Below are 18,692 nucleotides of genomic sequence, written 5' to 3' on the forward strand. Positions count from 1 at the left end.
ATTAACTGTAACTACATTATGATGTTAAGTGTATCAAATCAGCGGGAACCAGATTCCGTCATGGAATACAGAAATAAAAGAGCAAACTTTTTTCCCCTGACAATTCTGAGTTCATATCACACAATTCTGACTTTGTTTCTTGCATTCATGAGAAAGAGAAAAAACTCAGAATTATATACTCAGAATTTATAAAAAAAATTACTTAAAAAAAAAAAAAGGCTAATTGTTACTTTTATCTCACAATTTTGACTTCTCAGAATTGGAAGTCTGTATCTCAAAATTTTGAGTTTATGTCTCAATTTTGAAAAATTCTTAAACTCTGAAAAATATATATATATAATTGTGATATCTCAGAATCACAAGGAAAAAAGGGGTGGGGGCAGAATTATGGGATAATGTCAATTTATTTATTTTTTTATTTTTGTTTTCCATGGAGGAAATAGACTTCCATACTATTAGTCATGCAAGTGTTTTTCAATTTTAATAAAAAAATTAAAAACATTAATTTTTTCATTTTAAAACCAGTTAAATTTCCTTGTCTTTTTTGTAAATATAACAGTCACACAATTTAGAGTTTTAAAACTGTATTTATACACCATAAATTTTGGCAGCAGGGTTATAAATATCGCAAATCTCATATAAAATGAATGCTTAAAAATATTTTAAATTAAAACCTTCCTTTGAAGTTATGTTTTATGTATTTGGTTTAACCTTCTGATAAGGTTAAGCATGTTCTTTCACTAATATATTAGGCTGAGAATTTTTTTTACTTCACCTTCAAGGCCTGTTTTGCACCCAATTTGTGGAGAATGACACTTATATATCATGTTTTTATTATCTTGCCATGAAAACATTTAATCTGATGATGAATCATTCATTATTATTTAGTTTGGTCGAACAGAAGTGATAGACAACACTCTCAACCCGGACTTTGTGAGGAAGTTTGTCTTGGATTACTTCTTTGAAGAAAAGCAGAACCTTCGGTTTGACGTGTAAGTGGATGACAACACTTTTCCACCTTTAGTTTCAGGAGAAAAAAAAAAAACATTAGACAGTGATGAAATGCTTTTTAGACATTCACTTTCAATCTTTTGCTTATTTGACGCAGATACAATGTGGACTCCAGAAGCTCAAACATCTCAAAGCATGTAAGTAAACTTTAATATCCCACATGCCGTGCTAATGGATAGACAAGTCACGATGCAATGCCTGCAAGTTTTACTCTGTTGATTTAATGTCTTTTCTGCTACAATGGATGTGGATGACAGAAGGTACAAGCTGTAAATGAGTGTAATTTATCCATTGCTTGTTTTCTCTGTCATGCCAAAAATAGTTACAAAGAGAATGCAGTTTGTTTTTTGAGTTCTCATTCTTTGAAAAAAAAAAAAGGCACAGACCCTGTGCATCCTTTAAATCTGCATGAAAGAGTCTGTCGTAGTCCTCAAAGTCTTGTCTTGTTTTTCTGTTGTTTTTCTCTTTTTTTTTTTCTCGCTCACTTTTTTGTATGCATTTCCATGCCATTGATTCACCCCTTCCATTGCTTAGAGTTTCATCAGCCAGGCCTCACCTGTCTTTATACTCAGTGACATACAGTATCCAAGGTGAGTCCTCATACCATCTTTCTGAGATTTTCCAGACTGGACTGTCACTGCTGATTTGTGTCTGTGGAGCAGGAACCCCACAGTACTGTGATTACCTTCATTGTTTTGTCTCCCACAGTCCTTCCTCGGCCAGACTTTCTGCACTCTAGGAGAGATTATTGGGTCCTCTGGGTCAAGACTGGAGCGGGTGCTTTCGTAAGTCTTTGATTATTTTCCACCCTTGATACGACGTTGAAGAAGAAATAGTACCATGGAAACAGTTCTTTAAAAGTTCTCCAAATCCTGTGGGGTCTCTATTCAGGCCACAGATTTAACCACATGGAAGACATAAGTTCATCTGGCCTGCATGGCCCAGCTGAGCTCATTTATATAGCAAGTGCTGTCACGACGATTATAAGACAAAAAGGTTGATAAATTGGTCTTTTTCGTGCAGCTTGTGGTTCGAAATCCTTTTAAGCTCTCCAGCTCTTTGACGGCGCTTCTAAAATCAATGCTTTTAACTGCAGTTGAGGTGCTTGTTTGGGGTTTCTCATTATAGCAGACCTTCTGTGTCCATATCAATCCAGAGCTGGTCTGTGTACAAATAGATCCCAAAGCTTTGGCAAGGGGTTAAAAAAGGGAAACTAATTAAGCTTTGGCTCAAGTAAGGATGGCTCTCTGGTGACTAGGGCATTTTAACATTAAGATACAGGCTTCCACTGTCCAGCATATCTGGGTCACATCAGTGATCTATTTCAGTAGCACAAAATAGGGTGTCTGGATGATGCCTTCAAAGGGATTTGCTTGCATTTGGTCTTGCAGAAGAACCACATTTTTCTTGTCATTTTACAGAATCATATGTGATTTTGCCAAATGACATGCCATTTTCACAGAAAGTCTCAAATGTTGTTTTATATGATGACATGAGTGCTATTGAAGTATTATTTATATACAATTATAGTATTTATTATTATCTTGAATTAATTTCATTTTTAATTTTTTGAAATTTCAGTTTAGTAATTTTTTATGTGCTTTTTTAGTTTTTTGTTTCAAGTTTCAACTTCATTTAAATGTGTTTTTATTTTTTTCATCTAATATTTGTTTTATTCATTTATTTATATTTTATTTTATTTCAAGTTGATTTCAGTTACTGAAATTTTTTAAATAGTTTTAGTTAAAAACAACAACCTTTGATATGAAATTAAAATGCATGATTGATGCTTTCACATGTAAAATCTGAATATAAGCAGTTTTAAAATGCTTTGTTTCAGTTGTAAATTGAATTTAGGGTTTTTAAGTTTTTCAGTGTAATATTTAATCAGTGTAATATGTAATGATAATGTAATCATTTTACTTAACAGCTTTACTTTAATTACTGAAAACTATTTTTAATAGTTCACAATAACAATACTGGATATGAAGCAAAACATGAGTAATGCTGCTTGTACAAGTGAAATCCGAATACATAAAAGGTTTCAAGTCACTTTATTTCAGTTGTAATTTCCGTTTACATTTTTAAGTTTTTTAGTTCATGTTTATATATTTTTTACTTACTTTACAGCTTTACATCAATTAACAAAAATGATTTTCAGTAGTTTTAGTTAACAATAACAATACTGGATATAAGGTAAAACTAAATCTGAAATCTGAATATATAAAAGGTTTTAAGTCACTTTATTTCAGTTGTTATTTCCATTATTTTTTTTTACTTATGTTAATTATGTATAAACTATGTTTATATTTTTCTTTACAGCATTACATCAATTACTGAAAAAGTTTTTAATAGTCAACAATAAAGACAATAGATGACATATAAAGCAAAAACACGCAATTAATGTGTTGAAATGTGAAATTCAGGGCTCAGTGATCGGAATATAAGCTGTTTTAAGTCACTTTAATAAGAAAGCAAAATTAAAAACATTGAAGATATGGCTAGACAGTGTGACTAAACCCTTAAAGAACATGAAAAATAGTTTGTAAGTCCCTTCCAACAGCTGTTTTTTTCCCCCAAAGAACATAACAGGCGCTGTGCACGCGCTCTGTATCACAGCATGGTCGACAGGGAGCTTTATGCGAATGCGTCTGATGGTAACACGGTATGGGGCAAAAAACACTAAATGGGCCGTCTCCTTTCGGCCTTTGTGTCATGCTTTCTGCTGTGCTGTGCAAGCGGCGAGCAGCAGATTAGGAAAAAGGTTGGCGGCAATAGGCATATTTTAGTAGGTCAGCCCGTCTCTCTAAAGAGCTAGTGGGCAGATACTGTAACACACTGGGGTGGAAGTGTGGAGGAAGAGGTACTACTCTATTACCTGCTGGTTTCTATGGCAACCCACCAAGACTAGTGGCTTTTCAATTACATAGCACTGCATTTGGGCAAATACATCTAATTCCCTCTGTTTTCACAAGATAAGGCCAGGGAGTCCTAAGGACAAGAGATGCCATGGGAGGTTTGGAGATGGGGATTTGAGGTTCCACGCCACATTCGGGGGCCCTTTGGGCTTGATTTTTCTCCAGCCTCATTTCCACATGTGAGCGTGGTGGATTTGAGGAGAAAATGTGCGTGGATAGAAGAGAGCCATATACTGTCAGGCTGAGCAAAATATTTTTAGACAACCTGGTTTCGGTCCAGGAATGTTTGAGATGAGAGAATGTAAAATGCTGTACAATAACAAGACCGGGTGTCAATATCTCTACCCCACACACACACACACACACGCACACACAAACTGAGCTTCTAATTAGCTAGAAAGAAAGCATGACATTTTCTGTGAAAATACCCTCAGTGTTGGAGACATTCATCATAGTCGCGGTGCTGTCACAGGTTTATACTGAGATGTATGAGGGTGAAGTGTGTCCAGGTAAACTGCCAAACACACTACTGTCAGTGTACTGATGGCTATCACACTTACACATCACTAGCTCAAATGGATTTTCACACTCCGCTGCATGGAAAACAATTACATGTTCAGTACACTACAGATTTTTGACACATTAGACCTCTGTTGTGCATTAAAAATATATTATATAAATGAACATTACTTAAAAGAAATGTATAGAATTTATATATTGTGAATGTATTATCTACTGTAGTCAATGACCAGTACATTGCATATTGGATAGGCCAACTATTGGCTCATATTTGGCTATTTTTATATTATCAGGTGACATTTATGTGGCTCAGTATGATGAAAGTCACTGATGTTTAGTACACAGTAATTAGTGGTATATACTCAATTAACAAACCAATAACTGAGGATTACAAGTTGTGCTGTACTGTTTGTGCTATAAATGAGATGTTAGATGTCCTTGAGGAGAGGTGTTGTATTAATTTTCTTATAAAAATAAGTGACTTTTTTCCCTCTTGGACAAAATAGAGAAAAAAATCCATTAGAGTTGCAATAAAGAAAGGATCTGAGCCATCTTTAGAGACTTGCTCTTTTGACTTAGACAACAAGGTTGAAAGTTTTGTAGCACAGGCCAAACAGTTGAAGCACAGGAAAATGTCTATTATCATGCCTGAAAACATGACTATCATGTTCATCACTTAAACAGGCATTGATGTTCCATACAAAGCACAAAAAATATAAACCATCACAAAAATTGTTTTTAGAACAAGTTTTTTCTTAATTTGCTATAAATGGAAGAGTGCAGAAACATAACACCTCTTACACCTCTACAAAATATAAAATAAAAAAAGAATGGCAGATATTTATGCCAAAGTGGGTGAAGACAAAAATCCAAAATCACAGGAATATCTCAGTGTTTACTTTGTATTCTGGTGATGCTATTTTAATGGATGAGGTTAAGCCTATCTCAAGATCTTTTTATCTGTGGACACAGCTGTTGCGTTTGACCTTCAGATGAGTCTCTGGCTTATTAAGAGGGAACCACGGGCTTAGAACTTAAGCACAGCTCCTGATTCCTGCGCCAGATGTGTGTGCGGCGAATCCGTAAGCCAGCAGACCTGTAAACACAGTGTGGCCTTTAAAATTCATTATGCATAATCGAGTTAACCGTCACATGATCACTGTCCTTATCTGGATCAGGCACTTCAGATACAGTAAGTATTTGCATTTCTCTGCAATACTTCCTCCCTGACAGACATTTATCGGCTGCTTAATTGCTCTGATATGCACCTCTACAATCTGTGTTTCGAGTGCTGTTGGGAGCAGGGCATTTTTGACAGCTATTAACCTGCCCTGACCGAACAGTGAGATCAGTTAATGCATGCTCACTAAAATCCCCACCATCATTGCCTAATTGGCCGGCTTACTCATTCTCTGCAGTCTGTTCCCACGGCTGAACCTGCAGCATACTTCAGCAACACAGCGTGCTGGTCTCTCCAACTGTATTTTTAGCAGCTCGAGTAATGTAAAATTCATGTCATTCACCTTTATGAGGCACCATTATATTGGTGATGCCATTTTATCTACATGAACAACAATGCTTGGCTGTATGATCTTGCCACATTTACATGCCAGTTGTAGAGCCGTGTGACAAAGCAATAAGCCCCAAGAGGCTGTGCATTGAACTGGTTTTATCACCATTTAGAGTTGTTGTTATGCATGATACAAAGCAACAACAGCAATATTATAAAAACACAGATGTGCAGTAAATAATTAGTGGTATAGCCAGTAACCTGAAGCATTATAAGCTGTGCTGTAATGTTTGTGTTATAAATGAGACCTTAGATAGTGAAGCTTGTTGAGGAGAGTTGTGCTATTACTATTCTAAATGACTTATTTTGCCTGTTGAACAGTAAAATTAAAGGGATAGTTCACCAAAAATGAAAATTCATTATTTACTTACCCTCAAGTTGTTCCAAACCTCTATGCGTTTCTTTCTTTTGTTGAAGCTCTCCTTCTGTTTGAAGCTTTCCGATAAAATCTTGAGATGCTTTTGTTCTGTCTGTCAGATATGCTGTGTTAGAGAGGTGACAGCCCAGCTGAAAAAAAGAGTGTATTCTTTGCCTGTGACCATGAATAGTTTCATACCACAATGTGGTTTAACTGAAGGCGAGGTATTTGAGTGCAATAACTCTTAATCCAAAGACGTATCTTCGCGAAATGTTAAATGTCATTCATTAAATGTTATTAATTTTTTCCCTTATTCATTTCCCGCCTGTCAGTCAGTGATTTAAATATATATATATATATATATATATATATATATATATATATATATATATATATATATATATTTAGCTCTCTTTCTTTTCCTTTCTGTAGACTGCAGTATTACTTACACTACTGGCACTTCCTGTTCTTTGTGCATGGTAGCAGTGATGGAGCCCCCATTCGCAGCAAAAGTTGGGATTGAAAACCTCCTCGGCTTACCTTTATAAGTTGTTTCCATAGCAGCGGGAAAGTGAATGCCGAGAGTTAGTGACACTGACAGCTGTCTTAAGTTATACATTCGCTGGTACTGAGTAATGAGAGAGTTTACGGTTATGATGAGCCACGTGTGACCTTGAGCATGATGAGTTGATGCCTGGGGCAAGATGTGAACTCTTCAGGCAAGCTGAACTCTCTCCTACTTGGTCTTTGTGTTTGTACAGCAAAAAATCCTCTAGTGGTGTCCTTGGACTCCCAAACTCCCTAAGTAGCTTGCTTTTTAGTCCGGTATTGTTTGTTCTCTACTTTAGATGTTGCATTTGTGATCTCAGGTCATTCTGTGAAGATTTTCCATTTCAAAAGTAATTTTGAAATTATTTCTTTATTTGTTGTGATTCTGTAAAACTTTACCAAAAGTAAACTGGTTGATCGTAATCTCTCTCTCTCTCTCTCTATGAAATCTCTCTATGAAATGTCTTATACTTCTTACCTCTTATCATCAAGGCTGCATTTATTTGATCAAAAATACAGTAAAAAAGAAATACTGTGAAATATTATTACTATTTAAAATAATAAAAACTGTTTGTTATGTAAATACATTTTAAGATGTAATTTATTCCTGTGATGCAAAGCCAAATTATTAACAGCCACTACTCCAGTCACATGATCCTTCAGAAACTTTTTTTATTTAATTATCAGTGTGGAATACTATTATGCTGCTAAGTAGTTTTGTGGAAATCACAAAAGTCTTTGATGAATTAAAAAAAAAAGACTAAAGATTTTTTAACAATATAAAAGTGTTTACTTTTGATCAATTTAATGCATCCTTGCTGAATAAAAAATAAATAAAATACTGACACCAAACTTTTGATACATATTAATTTAATACATATTTGCCACAAAAGTTTGATTTATTCAATGCTACATCATTTGAAAGGGCAGTTAATTAGATGGCATGTAATATATAAAACAATATATAGTTTTTATTCTGATATAGGTATCAAATAAAAAAAAAAGAATCATGAAAAATAAAAAATATAATAAAGTTACTAAATTTGTTGGTTGTTTGTTAATGAAAATGTGTAATAGCACAAAACCAAAGTTATGTTATTAACTATTATTATAGTTAATAATAATGTCTCGGTTAGATATGGTAACACTCGTTCCCTGAAGGAGGGAACAGAGACGTCACGTCGGATGACAGACGAATTGGGATCTCGCCTAGAGAGACCAATCCACTTTGAGTGTAAACTAAACGAACCAATGCACATTGGCATGCGATTATTGTATCCAGCTGCCTCTGATCACAGCATGAGTATAAGTAGGCAGCAGGTGCACTGCATATTCAGGTTTTTGATGAGGAGCCGAGCCAGTAACTCTGCCTCTCAGCTGTGGTACAGGAGTTGTGGCGACGGGATGTGACGTCTCCGTTCCCTCCTTGAGGGAACGAGGGTTACCATACGTAACCGAGACGTTCCCTTTCAGGCAGTTACTCTCGACATCACGTCGGATGACCGACGAATTGGGATCCGAATTAGGATCCAAAGGGCCACAGGTACTGCCGCTTCCAGTGTCCTGTGGAAGCCACCTGCGCCCCTTCTTTTTGGCGCAGGCCAGGGCTTACCACAAGAAGACCAGCTACTGCTGCTATGCCACTACCCAATCAATAAGACTGGATAACACTGGGAAAACATACCCGTTCCACTTGGAACAGGGACATTGTGGAAGCTCCATCCTTCCCGAAGGAGGTTTCGGAAGCAATACACATATGAACATCCGTTTAGGTGCATATGGAAGATTGGAGGTGATTGTAACCCTGGAATAGCAGAAGTCTGCCGGGGAAACACGGCTCTGAGGCCATACAATGGATTTTACACATACTGTATGGGATCCATTTAGGTCTCTACATATGGAACCCAGCCCTCTACCGGTTCTCTGAGCACTAGAGTCAGGTCCCAAGAGTGTATAGAGGGGGGCCATGGAGGATTTAGCCTTCTCGCCCCCCTAAGGAACCTGATGACCAGGTCATGCTTCCCCAGCAACTTCCCCTCTACGGGGTCGTGGTTAGCAGCAATTGCAGCGACATAGACTTTGAGGGTGGAGGGAGACAGCCTTCGCTCCAACCCTTGCTGCAAAAAGGACAGCACGAATCTGATCGGGCATCTTTGGGGGTCTTCTCACGAGAAGAACACCACTCGGCGAACAGGTTCCACTTCAAAGCGTAAGCGTGTCTAGTAGACGGTGCTCTCGCTGAAGGGATGGTGTCAACTACCTCTTCGGGTAGGTCACCCAAAACCTCCGCATCCCATCCAGGGATCAGACATGAAGTTTCCAGAGGCTGCCCGGTTGTTTCCCGATCCGCCTACTACTGCTCACTGGCGAGAGAGACCTCACGGTCTGACGGTGGCGGGGAAAAAAGAAACAAAAGATTCTCTGCCCGGTCCTTCTCCAGGGCAGGGAGTGGTGTGTTCACCATCTCCCGAAGAGCAGATCCCTCCCTCCCTTGCTCTTGGCACCAGGTTTGGTGGGGGCCTAGACGGGTGGGGCGGCTGCTCTGCAACCGGCTCCACGGTGCTTCTTTGCTGGAGGCTGCTGCGTTTGCTGCGCAGGAGCGGGGGCGGCGGCAGGGGGCCGCCCTCGATGAAGAGCAGGCTGAGGTGCTGCACCTGTGGCCGGGTGGAGGCAGCAGCTGCACGCCGGGGCAGGATGTACCTGATGGCCTCAGTCTGCTTTTGGGTAGTGGTGAACTGCTGGGCAAAATTCTCCCACAGTGTCGCTGAATAGGCCGGTCTGGGACAAGGGGGCATACAAGAATCGTGTCTTGTCTGTCTCACGTATGTCAGCCAGACACAGCCAGAGATGGCACTCCTGGACCACCATAGTGGACATTGCATGACCCAGAGACAGCAACGTAACCTTCGTCGATCGTAGTGCAAGGTCCTTTGCAGTGCTGAGTTCTTTGAGAACTTCTGGGTCGTGACCACCCTCATGCAAGTCCCTCAGTGCCTCAGCCTGGTGCACTTGCAACAATGCCATAGCATGTAAGGTGGAGGCAGCTTCTCCACAGGCCGTAAAAGCACTGGCGATCAGAGCCGACGAATGCCTACAGGCCCGGGAAGGGAGCAACGGCTTGACCCGCCAAGTGGTAGCGGCATTTGGACACAATTGCAACGTAACTGACCGCTCCACCTGGGGGACTTCTGTGGACCCCCGCGCTGCACCACCATCAAGGGTGGTGAGGGAGGTTGAGCTACTGGGGTGATTTCTGGCGGTGAAAGGTGCCGTCCATGACCCAGTGAGCTCATCATGCACCTCCGGGAAGAAGGCACTGGGGTGGGGCCCTGAGAACCAGTGTGAGCCACCCATGGAAGATACAAGTGGTATCCCCTTGGAGTGTCCAGCCTGCTCTCTCGACAGCTCCACTGGCTTCGAAGTGCTGGCAGAAGGAGGAGCCCTCCTCGGAGGGGAATTTCTCACCGTCACCGTGAGACCAGTCTGGCCAGTGACAGAAGTAGGGCGCCCCCAGCTGCCACCCGAGGGAACCCTAAATCTGGGCACTGGCACGGGCACTCCGCCCCTTTGCAGGAAACGGAGTCTGGTCCGCAACTCCCTGCAATGGGAGCATGACTCTTCAACAAAAGCCACCTCAGCGTGCTTAACTCCCAGACACGAGAGGCAGCGATCGGCCATCACCCGGCGCCAGGTAACGACCGCATCCAGAAATGCACGGATTGGAGGGCATCTTTAAAAAGACGCTCCACCCGTGAATACTCTTTAGAAATGCTGTTTTAATGTGCTGAAGCACACAGGGGAGATGGCTGCTTGCAACACAAACAGGGGGTAATGCAGCCTGCTGTGTGCAACCCACAACACGGGAAAACCACCGCCGCTGAATCGGCGTACCACCAGCACGAGAGCCCTCGAAGAGCGTGCTTGAACTCGTCTTGTAGACTCGAAGCAGAAGGTCAGGAGCAGAATGATAGAACAACTCGGCTCCAAAGCGAAAAGCTGAATATGCGGTGCACCTGCTGCCTACTTATACTCACACTGTGATCAGAGGCAGCTGGATGCAATAATCGCATGCCATTGTGCATTGGCTCGTTTAGTTTACACTCGAAGTGGATTGGTCTCTCTAGGCGAGATCCCAATTCGTCGGTCATCAGACATGACGTTGAGAGTCACCGACTGAAAGAGAACTATTATTAATAGTTATTTACACATTAATTATGGACACAAAAGGCATCAGTTTTGTAGAGTGATCCTCTTGGTGTTTTTTATTTATTTATTTATTTTCTCCAGATTGCAGTGTGAAATTTGCAAGAAAGTAATATGGAGCAATGTATTTTTAAAAACTATTATGTAATTACATTCATTACAGCTCAGCCGACTGTAGATAACTTGATAAAACACTTCCCACTACAAAGAGTCATTTTCAGCCTCCATGCCACCTCTAGCCTTCTCCATGGCAGATCCGCCTTACTGAATATTACCTGCATGTCCGGATCTGACATGTGTCTCAGGAGGGGGGAGATGAGAAGCGTGGTGGGACGCATGCCTGTCTTAGATGTCCTTCAGTCTAAATTCCTATTTGGCATCATTGAGCTTTAACTGGATTTCTAGCCTGCGGGTGATCAGGTGTGCATGTCATTGTAAGTTTATGCACGTATGTGTGTGTGAATAGATGGAGGGTCAAAGGCTGTACTAAAGTATCAAGCTAACCTGCCAATCAGCTGTTGCGGTAATATTTGTTCCCATGGGAATCTGATTTTAGCCAATCAAATGCAAAGATGGCATGAGACCACTTAGAATTGGGTTTAAAAATGATGAAAGAGAGTCTGTGGCCATGGAGCTTTGGAGCTGGAATCAATCATCTCATTTTATAATTTTATGACAAATATATATACAAGACTACCGAGACTCCATTAAGTATTGGATATGTTTTGTGCATAAGCCTCATTTCCACTTAGAGTCAGCATGAAATCAAAATTCACTCTATTTGCCTTCTTAATGGATGTTCCTAATGTTATTTTGAATGATTCATTGTTGCATGTTATAAAAATAAGTTTTTCCTTTCCAGCTGACGTCACCAAGCTCTATTTTTCACCACTTGGTTTTCATAAACCTATCAATTCCTTATAGATATACAAGTCAAAAGTTTGAAATAATTAATATTTTATGTTTATATCTTATTCTCACCAAGGCTATATTTATTTGATCAAAAATACAGTAAAAACAATTATACTCTAAAATAGTATTACAATGTAAAAGATGTTTTCTATTGTAATATATATATAATATAATTTGCTTTTGATATTGCAAAGCTGTATTTTTAGCATCATTACTCCAGTCTTCAGTGTCAGATGATCCTTCAGAAATCATTCTAATTTGCTGATTTGCTTCTCAGTTAATCTCAGTTATTGGTGCTCAGTTATCAGTGATGTTTTTTATTATTATCTATGTTGAAAATGCTACTTATTTTCTTTGATGAATAGAAAGTTCAAAAGAACAGCATTTATTTGAAATATAAATCTTTTGTAACATTATAAATGTCTTACTGTCACTTGATTAATTTAATGCATCCTTGCTGAATAAATGATATTTTAATATATATTTAAACAGTAAATATATCACATTATTAGTGTTTCTAATATATTTCAGATCAAATAAATGCAGCCTTGGTGAGCATAAGAGACTTCTTTCAAAAAATATATAAAAACATATCCTCTTTCACTCAGAAATACGTCAGTTTGTGAATGCAAAATGGTTTGTGAACTTCCCTTATTAACTTCCAAAATCAAACTGTGTTCAGCATCTTTCGTTGCGTTTGTTCCATCACTTGGCTGCTTCCTCTCTTTCACTCAGAATCTCTCTCTTTTCCCTCATACAGTCTTTCAGTCCTAAGCCTTTAATCTTTTTTCTAGCTAACCCTCATCACCTTTTCCCCCTCATTCCCTACACCTTCCCTCTTTTCAGGTGAATCATGTTCTTTTCAGAGGTTCGATGTGGGCTATTCAGTGACTGAAGTGGCCCACCATTACCGGCAGTGCAATCGAATTGTTCTGCAGAAAGCTCTTAGCAGCAAAAAGTGCTCGAGCAACTATCTCATTTTGAGCACAAAAATGGAGTCGTCTTATTTGTCCTGATTTTGAGTGGGCTCGCAGTGCTCTTAGAACTGTGCCAGTCTTTATGAGGGGTTGACTTGAACTCTTCTCTTTAAAAACGTTACCCCACATTTTATTGAAAGTTTAAAACCATTTATCTATCTTTTCTCAAGGGGTATTCCTGGGAAGAAATGCGGGAACATTATCTTCACAGCTGAGGAACTCAGCAATTGTCGGGTCAGTACAAAACTATCCTCATGCGCACACACACTAAGTCTGACTCTACAGTCTTTCATCAAGTTGAATGCCTAAGGCATTGTATTTAAATATCAGAGGTGAAGGTTTTTTTTTTTTTTTTTTTTTTTGCTTTTTTGCTAAGATTAGGCACAGAGAGACAGAAGGAGCAATACACATCTAGATTTACCAAGTTAATCCACCATGGATCTCTCTCTGTAGTCACTGGAGTGAACACATGAATCTCATGAAAACTGTCAATCATATGTAATATTTTATCACGGGGCAAATGTCCATAGCAAAATCAGAATAAAAATGTATAAAATACATTTTGCTTAAAGTAAAGAAAGCTTGTAGGACTTCAATTCACATCACTGCTATGCAAAATATGAATAAAAAATGGTGAACATTTATATTTTATTTAAAAGGTTAAAATATATTTATGGGTCATTTAAGTGTCCGTTGCATTTACTCTGTTGATTAAAAAAAAAAAAATCAAACATTACATTTTGTTTAAAGGAAAGGAAGTTTGTAGGAGCATTACGTTTATTTTGCATAACATTATTTTTAAGGTAATTAGCACTTTTCCTGCCCAATTCACATTACTGTTATGCAAACAACAAATAAATAAATGATAGATATATTTTATTTGATGTATTAAAGTATTTATCTACTATTAAAGTATTTCTGCACATGAATTTGCTGCTTGTTGATTAAAATAAAAAAAACCTTACATTTTGTTTAAAGGAAAGGAAGCTTGTAGGGCATTATTTTTATGATAATTAGCATATTTTGTGCCCCAATTCATATTATTACTAAAACAAACAAACAAATAAATAATAATAAAAAATATTGATATAATAATATATATTATTTGATTTATTAAAGTAGTCATACATCATGGAAGTACTAATTTTGTAGCACTTTACTGTATGTTGGTTTAAAATAATACAGTAAAATGTTTTACAAAAATGAGAATTATCATGTATATATACACTGTACAAATAATATTTGTAATATTTTTATTACAAATAAATAATATTTTAAAATATTACTACATTTTTGATTGAATAAATGCAGACTTGGAGAAACAATAATTTTTACTGACGTCAAAGATTTGAACAGTAGTGTATCTTTATTTATGCAGTGGGTTGGTGGGGTAAATTCAATTCAGTTCAATTCAAGTTTATTTGTTTAGCGCTTTTCATAATGCAAAGCAGCTTTACAGAAAATGGAAGTTTCTACATTATATTTAGTAATAGCTTATCAGTGGTGACTATCTCAAGCTGATGTCCATATATGTAAAAATAAAAATGTGTAAATGTGCTTAATGGTCCTGAAAATGATGCACAAGAAAACAATTTTGGGGTGAAATGTGACCCGGACATAATTCTGTGAGATTCCCTCACACATTTAATCCTAAACCCTTGTAGACTCAAGTTTAGCATTTGGTTCACTATTTTGACCAGTCCATTTTAATAACTGTTTTAAACCATCCATCTCTTTTCAGTGATGTGGGCCAGTTCATAAAATCACATAAATATAATTTCAGATGACAGAAATTATGTATATATATTCAATTTCATCTCTCGTATAGCTATAGGGAGTGTTTGGCAGAAAGCCGTGACAGTTCACCTCAAATACAGCTTCAGTCTTCCCAAGAGAGATGGCTGTTTTAAAAGGCAGATGAGCTATCGGTCCAGTGTGACACCCGGACCGTATTTCCTCGAGTGTTCCCTAGACATTCTCTCTTTATCAAGATTCAGTTAAATCTGTTGCTTGTGTGACTTCCTTCCTGGTCTTGAGGGTCTCCCCAGAGATCTGGTATTCTGAAGAGAACAGCACTAATAAATAGCTAAACACTGGAGACCTCCGCTCAACATTAATATGTATGAACCAATTGCTGTTCTCCTCTAACACGAGTGCATCCTCTCTGTGGAACTGATTTCTTGTCCTAGTATTTTGCCTTTGTTGTGTCCTGAACTCCTGCTCTGGAAAGATGTTAACTGAGGTCAGCGATTAAAATGGATTGTTGGATGTAATTGTGCCGGTATTGAGGACTCTGTGTCAGGGGTGCATGTGTTTTGTTTGCTTGTTTGTGAACTTTGTTTGTTTTTGGTATATTCTATTCCCATCTATCCCGAGATAATCAAGTGTTTTATAACAGGACATTGCAACCATGCAGCTCTGTGCTAACAAGTTGGATAAGAAGGATTTCTTTGGGAAGTCTGATCCCTTCCTGGTGTTTTACCGCAGCAATGAAGACGGCACGTGAGTATGAGCGACTAAAGGAATACATTTACTCAGGCCATTCAAGATATAGATGAGTTTGTTCCTTCTTCGGAACAGATTTGGAGAAATTTTGCTTTATAACAGTTGCTCACCAGTGGATCCTCTATAGTGAATGGGTGCCATCAGAATGAGAGTCCAAATAGCTGATAAAAAACATTATAGTAAGTATTCTTTATGACTCCAGTCGATCAATTAAAATCTTTTGAAGTGAAAAGCTGCTCGTTCGTAAGAAATAAATTCATCATTATGGAATTTTAACTTTAAACTGACACTTCTCGCCAAAATATGAGTCCAAAATCCAAAATAATGCTTCCTCCAGCAAAAAAGGCACATCAAAACCCACCAACATATTTGTTTAGAACTGTTTTGGACTGGTTTCACTTGTAAACAGTGCTTGATCTGTGCACGTTTCTCTCATGATTCTTATGAGACAACTTTTTTCACATTAGAAAGCAATATTATGAATGGAGGACTCATATTTAGCTGGAAGCAATGGTTTGAAGTTAAAAATGTCTTGATGGATTTTTGTATTACAAACATGCAGTTTTTCACTTCACGAGAATTGATGGACTTGGGTCGTGTGAATTACTTGTGAATTGTGATGTTTTTATCACCTGTTTTGTCTCTCATTCTGACGGCACCCATTCACTGCAGAGGACTGCTGAGCAAGTGCTGTAGTCTCCAAATCTGTTTTGATGAAGAAACAAACTCACCTACATCTTGAATGGCCTGAGCAGGAGTACATTCTCATTTTTTGGTGAACTATTCCTTTAACAACATGCCCTAGTAACCAGGCATGATGCAACATGCGCTTTTGTCAGGTAACTTAAATTAATTCATTTATTATTCAAGTAAAAAAAATATCAGCCTAATTACTACATTAAATCACACCAACAAAAGCCATTTTTTAGGGTTACTGTAGATCGGGTACAAATAGCTTCTTAAATGCATAATTCTAACAAAAATGATAACTCTATTGTCATTTAATCACCATCATCGTTCCGAAGCTGTATAACTGTATACTTTCTTATGCAGCTCAAAACTTGAAAAGAAATTAAACAACTAGTAAAATGTCCTCCTTTGTGTTGACTGACATGGTTGAATCTTTTTTTGGCAACTGCCCTGAAAGGAGAAACACGGTAGAGCGAGGATTTATTGCTTTTTTATCATTTTGTGCCTGGTTGGGACATGGTATTAGCTAAATGTTTCTAGACTGAACATAAAACCCCATAAAAGTCAAAATTATCCATAAGTGTTAGCTCACTTGACTAATAACAGAGGGTTATGGTAGTGTTGTGAAACCCAAGAGGCTCTTCATACCCACCATGAGCTGCTCTTGATGATAACCACTTTTATTGATGTTTCGCTGTATTTGGTTGGTATTCGTTTTCAAACGTATTCCTTCAAAGAAAACCGTACAGGTGTCATAACAAGCCTTTAAGTAAGATTTCCTTTTTGATTTGGCTCTTTTGTAGGTTCACTATCTGTCACAAAACAGAGGTGATAAAGAATACTTTGAACCCCGTGTGGCAGCCCTTCACCATCCCAGTGCGAGCTCTGTGTAACGGAGACTATGACAGGTGAGGCACTTAAAATCCTTACGAAGAGTATAACCCTGCTGCATGGCTACTTAATGTTGACATCAAGTCATTTTTCACTATATTAACTTTCTTAGTACATACTACAGGTCTTGCTGTGAATAATTAATTGACTCATGTTTTTCAGAGAAAAAACCAGTTGTTAAATATTCACTCGTTTCACTTAAAAATATATATTTTTTATTATGGAGTTAAAATGGGTTTAAATAGCTTTTCTTGTTTACTTAAAATATGTAAAGGTTAATGTTTAAACATATTAGGGCTGTCAATCAATTAAATGTTTATATATATATATATATATATATATATATATATATATATATATATATATATATATATATATATATATATATATATATATATATATATACACACAGTATATTGTAATTCCTAGTTAATGCACTCAGTTAATCTTTCAGTAAAGAAAACAAAATAATGTGTAATTATTGTTCTAAATACAACTGCATCAAAACATGGGAATTGCAAATCTGAAAGAATTACATTCTAATACTTGATACTTTCTCTACTTTATAGACTTAATCTTTTATAACAGATGTTTTTGCTGCTACCCTGTGCATTAGTCTTTTTGAGGTTTGATGATAATTAAATTTCACCACATAAAGAATGCAAATAACTTTTGTTAAACTTCCCATCTGGGTTTGGTTTATAAACAAGTTTTCCATAATGGTTATTTTAGTATATCATTGAGATATTATTATAGTTTTTATTAATAGTTTGAGTCAAGTTTTATTTTTTTTTTTTACATTTTCTGTTTTAATTTTAATTGTTATTAAAAAATTTAGTAATTGTTTTGTGTTTTATGTAATATTTAGTAGTTTTTGTTTATAAACATATATACTGTATCTATATAGTTTATATAAATTTTTATTTATAAGTTTTAGTCTTTTAGCACAATTAAAATTAAAAATCATGCCGTGGCAGCTAGCTGGAATAAATTTTTTCTTTTTTAATACTTTGTTTTGGTTAATGTTTATTTTATTTCAAGTAATGGCATAACCCTGATAAATAAGAAATTACTTTATTTAATAAGAAATGCAGTTTGTTGCAATTACCTGAAACATTTTTAAATATGTGTTGGTGCATAATTTTGACAGTCCTAATAAAATGAATATATGATATGCTATATTTATATATAATATATGATGTGCTTTAGATTCTTGGGTGCATTCTGAGAGCCAGTACATTTGTATTTATGTCCGTAACATGTAAATAATATTTCTGATAGGAGTCTATGCTTTTTGAAAGCAATCGATTTTTAGTCGCACCTTTAAAGCATCTCTCAGACTTGTGTGGCAAGCTCTGAGGTGTTTAAACGAGAGCTGTGGAAACGGGCAGCTGTGTCACTGTGGCAGTCGGAATGATCCCAGCAGTCAGCTGGAGTGAGGCAGTGGCCGGTGCTGGTGTTATTTTGGACTGGCTCTGTGGACTCACCAGGCTGCTGTCATACTCTGACCTTTAGAGAAAATTCAGGCTGTCTGCACTTCATTTTAGATATTGACTTGCTGTGCGATTTTGATTTGTTTGTAATCTCTC

The 18,692-nt window shown here is 37.4% G+C and overlaps 1 protein-coding gene across 1 annotated transcript in view; it reads left to right on the forward strand.

The window, feature by feature from the left end:
* The window catches only part of LOC109113209 (copine family member IX), a 40,031-nt gene that overhangs the window by 11,279 nt on the left and 10,060 nt on the right, over nt 1-18,692 (forward strand). The window contains exons 4-10 of the mRNA XM_042750644.1: nt 889-992; nt 1,109-1,148; nt 1,269-1,271; nt 1,720-1,796; nt 13,188-13,251; nt 15,416-15,519; nt 17,016-17,120. Coding sequence (XP_042606578.1) covers nt 889-992; nt 1,109-1,148; nt 1,269-1,271; nt 1,720-1,796; nt 13,188-13,251; nt 15,416-15,519; nt 17,016-17,120 — 497 coding nt within the window. The remainder of the gene's footprint in view (nt 1-888; nt 993-1,108; nt 1,149-1,268; nt 1,272-1,719; nt 1,797-13,187; nt 13,252-15,415; nt 15,520-17,015; nt 17,121-18,692) is intronic.

This window comes from Cyprinus carpio, chromosome B23 (genome assembly GCF_018340385.1).
Source record: "Cyprinus carpio isolate SPL01 chromosome B23, ASM1834038v1, whole genome shotgun sequence".
Taxonomy (NCBI): Eukaryota; Metazoa; Chordata; class Actinopteri; order Cypriniformes; family Cyprinidae; genus Cyprinus; species Cyprinus carpio.